The 6,895-nt window shown below is 36.7% G+C and overlaps 1 protein-coding gene across 1 annotated transcript; it reads right to left on the bottom strand.

Annotated features, from left to right (window-relative positions):
- Window positions 1–1,919: 1,919 nt before the first annotated feature.
- LOC111404520 lies at window positions 1,920–6,532 on the bottom strand. Its single transcript, XM_023033314.1, has 6 exons — window positions 6,474–6,532; window positions 5,251–5,338; window positions 4,182–4,312; window positions 2,609–2,920; window positions 2,272–2,492; window positions 1,920–2,071 (listed from the first exon to the last, which is right to left on the bottom strand). The coding sequence occupies exons 1-6, from the start codon at window positions 6,530–6,532 to the stop codon at window positions 1,920–1,922; spliced, it is 963 nt and encodes a 320-aa protein (XP_022889082.1).
- Window positions 6,533–6,895: the final 363 nt, after the last annotated feature.

Raw genomic sequence — 6,895 nt, 5'->3', positions numbered from 1 at the left:
ATCAACCTGAGGGCTATAAGGTTGAGGATAAGGAACGTTAGGTATGTCGTTTGAGAAAATCACTATATGGATTGAAGCAATCTCCTCGGCAGTGGTACAAATGATTTGACTCCTTCATGCTAAAGTATGGTTTCTTCAGAAGTGAGTATGACTGTTGTGTTTATATTCGAAAACTTAGGGGAGGTAACTATATCTATCTTCTATTGTATGTGGATGACATGCTTATCGCTTCGAAAAGCAAAGTGGAGATAGATAAGTTGAAATCTCAACTTGGTAAAGAGTTTGAGATGAAGGATATGGGAGCTGCTAGGAAAATACTGGGTATGGAGATTAGAAGAGAGAGGACGAAACGGCAAATGTTCTTAAGTCAGAAAGGCTACATTGAGCGGGTTATTGCTAGGTTCGGGTTGCAAGGTGCAAAGTCGGTGGTGACTCCATTAGCTCCACATTTCAGGCTCTCTGGTAAACAGTCTCCTACTACAGCGGAAGAAAAGGTACGCATGGATCGTGTACCTTATGTTAGTGCAGTTGGCAGTTTGATGTATGCCATGGTGTGTACACGCCCAGATATTTCACAGGCGGTTAGTGTGGTCAGTAGATTCATGGCGAATCCGGGGAAGGCACACTGGGAAGCTGTGAAGTGGATCCTGAGGTACTTAAAAGGTACCGCGGATACGGGCTTATGTTTTGGTGGAGATGCATTCATATAAGTGGGTTTGTGGACTCAGATTATGCAGGTGATCTAGATAGACGACGATCTACTACTGGATATGTGTTTTGCATACATGGTGCCCTAGTTAGTTGGCGATTGATGTTACAGGCTACAGTTGCTCTTTCTACTACAGAGGCAGAGTATATGGCCATGGCAGAGGGAGTGAAGGAAGTATTGTGGTTATGGGGTCTTCTAGATGATTTGAGGATTGAGCAGGATTGTGTGGACTTGTGGTGTGATAGCCAGAGTGCGATTCACTTAGCTAAGAATTAGGTTCATCATGCTCGAACCAAGCATATCGACTCAGGTATCATTTTGTGCGTGATGTCATAGAGGAAGGTGATATTTCACTCTCAAAGGTACACACAAATGAGAATCCAGCTGACATGTTAACCAAAGTGGTAACGGGTAGCAAGTTTCAACATTGCTTGGACTTGCTTCACATTAGTCCGTGTTGATATGCCACATTAGTCCGTGTTGATATGCTCAAGTGGGCATGGCCCTTTGGGGCGGGGTTGAAATGAGGTGGAGAGTATATGAAGGTGGAGGTGAACTATGGAGGCTTGATCCCGAGTTTTGGGTACGTAGGCAACCATGGTTTGAATGGTGCAGCCGAGTTTTGGTGCTTGCTTCTTCTTCTTGTGTTCGTCCAAAATTTGATGTCTATCAAATAATGTACGAGGTGGAGAATTGTGAAAAGAAGGGAGAAGGGTGAAGGCAAGGCAGTGCCTAGGCGCTCAACTGGTTTCTGCCGAAGCAGAAACTGGGAGCCTAGGCGCCACTCATGGGCGCCTGGGCGCCTCGATTGCCAAACTCAGGCAGTAAGTTGGCGCCTAGGCGCCCCGGTACATATATATATCTCCGGTTTTTTGCCTCTTTATATAAAGCACAAGACCTAGAGCCCGTTTTTAGAGAGAAAGAAGGGAGAAAGCTTGGATAGAATTTTACAAGATTGAGGTTGTTCATCTTGGGTATAAATTCAAAGTTATTTTCTTTCTTGGGGATTAACTTGAGGCTTGTTCAAGTAATCCAAATACATTGTTCTTCATTTATTCCATTGAAATCATTTCTTCCTCATTTTCTTGTTCTTGAAGTGGTTTTGGATTTTTCACATTGTCAAGCTTTGTTTGATCTTGGGCAATCTTTGGGAGGTGTTTTTTCCCAACAACTACTATCGGACAATCCCTTAGAACACAGTTTGAATTCATTATGGAACCGGATGGGGTGGATACACTAATCTGTTCTTTCGACTGTATAAGAGTTTTTTCCAGCTTCTTGACAAATTTAGGACTAAGAAATGAGTGGGTAGCCCCATAGTTAAACAAGACGCTGCAGGTGTATTACACATATACACGGTGCCTACATAAAATTGAGAATACATATATCATTAGATCATGTTTTCCAAAGGAAGTGTTTGAGTCAAAATGTACGTTCCTATCACTACTTTTGAGGTATCTTCCACTTCCCTCCTAGTCATAGAATATATTTGTGCCTGAGTGGACCTTTTTTATGCTCGCTGTTAGCAAATGAATTTTCCTTTCAGTTATTCATAAGGTGACCAGTCTTTTCGCACCGGAAGCATAGACCCATGCCATCAAGACATTCATCCAGATACTCCTTGCGACATTTCGAGCATGTAGTTTTTTGCTGTTTGTTTTGGCGATATCCATTGTTGCTACCTTGCTCATTACTCATCTTTTGACTGTTGTTCTTCCAAATCTGCCCCTTCGAATTTCCACCATAAAATTTCTGACTACTCAACTTTGTGTTATTTTCTTCCCTATCCAGGAGTTGAGTTCCTTACACCAAAATTAACTTGCAAACTACGTCACCGTACGTTGATAATTAGAATGGTTCGCTACCTGCTTTATGCTAGGCTTAAGTCCTTCAAATCACCTTGTTCTTCTTTCTTCTGTTGCAACCAGATCTAGAGGCAATTTTGACAGGCGAGCAAATTCAGCCTCATATTTAGTAACTGTACGATTTCCCTGCTCCAGCTTAATGAATTCTCTCTCTTTCTGTCGGCGAATATTCTTAGGGAAATACTTGTCATTGAAGTCATCTTTGAACATATCCCAAGTGAAGGGTCTAGTATCCTTGTCATGTTGGTGTTGAACCATCAACCACGAATCATAGGCATCTCTTGGAGCATATAGGTAGCAAATGTGTCCTTTTCTTGTTCGGTGCAGTTCATAACGAGTAGGCCTTCTGAATTTTGGTTAACCATTTTTCAACTTCCCAAGGGTCAATAGTACCAGTAAAAGATGGTGAAGATAACTTCTTAAAATCAAAAATCTTCCCATGCTCTTGTTTCAATCAATTCTCCTAGAAAGCCTGTTTTGCCGAGATACTGCCAACGCTTGCATAAAAGCCTCCATTGTGATTAAGGTACCTGATGATGCATTATCATTGCTTGACCCTTCCAATTGAGCCTAAGATGTTTCTTCATGAGCTTGAGAATCGGTAGTGGGGGCCATACTAAAACACAAGAAAATTCTAACTTATAAGAATATTAATTAGCCTTATTTGTATCTATAATAATTACGCATTAAGTAACCATTTGCTGTGTAATGAATAAAAGTTAAACTTACCAGATGACTACGAGATGCCCTCTTGCGGCAAGAACTCAATATTGTATCCCTTTTTATTACACAAACACACACACGCACACACATTTTGCCTACGGAATCGATTTCTGCTACCAAAGTTATAACACCTCAAGTTTAGAAATTTCTAATTTCATGAGTATTAATAAAAATTTCATTTAAGAAATATATGTAGCCAAGTAGATAAGATTTGAATAACACCGATTTAACTTATACGCGCAAAGTATAACGCGTTGGTTGTAGTATAGCTTTGGGGTGTCGTATTCGCAGGGAGATGGAAAATTATTTAAAGGATCAAAGCTAGGGTTTCGTGAAGTGTGTGAAAATAGTTTATCAATTAGAATGAAATTTAAATATCAATGTGTGAAGTAGTAAAACGCCAAAATTCCCTCGATCGATTCGGATCAATCAACGTCAATTACATATTCATATACTCAATTAAAGGTTCTTGTCTTGTCAAACTTTAATTGGAAAATATAACATTAAGGCTCAATTTTTATAGTAATTCTAAAATATGGATTTCCTACAACGTATACCCACTTTAATGTATTGAAATCAAATTCTAAATCTCAAGCATAAAATCGTCAAGAATCACACCAATAAGATAGTTGAAATTGAAATTCAACAAATAGTTTAATTTCACGATAGATAAAACATTATTGAATCTATGCGAAATATAGTAAACGTTAAACCAATCTCACAACAATGCTTGAAATTGAAATTCAGTACATACTTCAATTATTCGATGGAAAGAACATGATTAAGTCCATGAAAATCTAATACATATTAAACAAATCTCAAAGCATATTTATAAGAACAAGAGATCCAAACCTAGAATTGTTTAGCAATGCAAATCATATTACATGCACGAGAAACGTTGAAATAATCGATACCAATCAAGTTCCTCCATTGCGTCACCAAAGATTTCTAACCTTCCATGAAGTTTATTGGCCAACGACGAGAGAAAATTGATAGGGAGAGGAAGAATGGGGTTCTGGGTTTAGATTAGGGCTTAAAAACGTGTGCCGATTGAGATGATTCAAGTTGCGTTGGAAAGATAACTCAAAGGAATACAACTTTTATTCAGACATCATCTTCTAGATCGATCGTTTTCCATGTCAAAAATAAGTCCCAATATAAGGCTGAAAACCGATGCGTAACTTTTTCAATTGGAGATTGATTTGTGAAGATGTTTCGGTCATATTTCACTTCTTTTGATTTCGAATTACACCGAATTGACTCCTAGATTTCTTCAATCATCATTCCATCGCCCGTCTCATTATGAATTATTTGCAACTTGGTCCCTGAACTTTCAATTTCTTCCATTTTGGTCCTTTTCCGCTCTTTTCTTCTAAATTTCAACTTTTCTACCAAAATGCTACCTGAATCAAAGCCTAAGTATAATAAGTGCATTTTGGTATCAAATAATAACACGAATGTCATAATTAAGAGGGAAAAATTATAATATTTTGCACTCTTATAATTGGTCTCATAAATTGTGGAATTTATAAAATCCTAAACAATTGCATAAAGAAATTTCATGTCCAAAATGATTTATTTATAATGATTTGCTTAAATTTCAAGAGGGTTTGAATAATCTTATTAGACTAGAAATAGGATATTCAATTTGGATAGTACTAAATTCATCTCACCTCAAGTAGTCAGCGAGTCATCTAGTTCTCATCATCTGAAAATGGGGGAAGATAACATTGAATGAGCTAACGCCCATAATGAAAACCCTTACATATGATACATGATTATGATATGCATATGCATTTATTAAAAGTAAGTGACATTTCTATTATGTATCCCATTTTCTTTCATTTCTTTAAAAATATCAACATTAACATTGTGAGCTCAATTTGGTGTATCCCTTAGTCAATTTGAATGTAGTGGGCAATTATTATTTGGAACATGATTCATTCTTAGTACCACAGAGCAGTTAACATTAACGTTGAATGTTGAACATTGAACATTAGTCAGGTGATCCGATCCCCCACGCTCCATTTCCCATTCACACCTTTCATGGCATAAACATATACCTTGTAACAGAACATTCGAGATACATATCTTTAAAAACTTTTCTTGACTCATAGACATTTGAAGTCTTTTATTTCTTGAAACTTCATGTATGTTTATGGATGTATTGATGTGTATAAATGTGAAATAAGAAACAGTATGACATAAACATAATAATTAGATATCATGTTAAAATAAGAGCAAGTAAGATAAAGCATTTATACATTTAGCCATATGAAGTACGCGTGAAAATGTGGAAGGTTTACTCACATGGAATGCTTGGAAATCTACTTGTAGAATAACATCAAATCGATTACGAATTATTAAGAGTGCGTTTGATTTGTCATTTTGAGACCATTTTCAATTTTCTAGTTTTCGAAAACACTCAAAACGTGTTTGGTATGTTATTTTCAAAAATGTAATTTTGAAAACAAGGAAATTTTGATAATACAAAACTCAAAACAACTTTTTGAATTTCTGAGTGTCTTCAATGAAAATACTCAAAAAAATCAAAACAAGGAAAATGAGCTTAAAAATTTTCGAAATTAAAATAATTAATAAAATCACACAAAACTTACTCAAATACAAATACTCCTCTTCTTCTCACTCTCCCTCTTTATCTCTCTCTTCCCATGCTCCTCTAATATGTCATAAAAGACTATTTCTAAAGTTTTTAAATCAAACGCGTTTTCTAATTTTTTGTTTTAAAAAATAGTCTTTTCTGAACGACAAACCGATCACTTTTTCTATAATCTTAAAATAACCCCTCAAAACAAAAAACAAAAAACAAAAAAAAAATTAATTTTAAACTGAAAACAAAAAGGCAAGCCAAACACTCCCTAACTTTTCTTCCATTCTAAACTTATCTTAATGAAGTATAATTGAACTTCATATGTTAAAAAGCTAATTTGAATTCCATGTTACTACCACGTGAGACACCATATTTGCATCATCTAATTAGTGTTACCCACGATCATACTCATCACAATGACTACATGTATAAATTGTATTAAATAACACAAAATCCAAAATGACTAAAAACACGTAGGGACGGCAACGAGGCGGGTATGGAACGGGTCGGCCACTCCCACCCCTGTCCTATCGAGTATTTTTGTTATCTTACCCCATACACATACCCATTCTCATTTAAAGTGGGATGGGGAGGGCTCAGGGAGGGGCTAGTCTCCTGTCCCATTTATGGCCCCATTTATTTTTTCTTTTTATTTTTTTATTGTTTGCTTTTATTTTTTGTGTCCTTAGTTAGTAAATAGTATTACTTTATTACCAATTTGTTAAAAACAACTTATGTTCTCTTTAAAAAGAATGATAATCTATTAGTTTTGTTTGATAAAAACTTAAAATTGAAATTAATATTAAACGGGGCGGAGACTATGTTTCCCGTACCCGTCCCATACCCGCTTTAAGGCAATAATCCTCGCCCCATACTCATCCCGTGTACCCAGTTAGGCAGGTATTACCTGCCCCATTCGGGGTGGGGCCCATGGGGTATCAGGTTGACAAGTTTTTTTGCCAGCCCTAAAAACAGGTTTGGTTCGTC

The sequence above is a fragment of the Olea europaea genome, chromosome 11, assembly GCF_002742605.1.
Source record: "Olea europaea var. sylvestris chromosome 11, O_europaea_v1, whole genome shotgun sequence".
Classification (NCBI taxonomy): domain Eukaryota; kingdom Viridiplantae; phylum Streptophyta; class Magnoliopsida; order Lamiales; family Oleaceae; genus Olea; species Olea europaea.
This window is presented reverse-complemented; position numbering and strand designations above follow the sequence as displayed.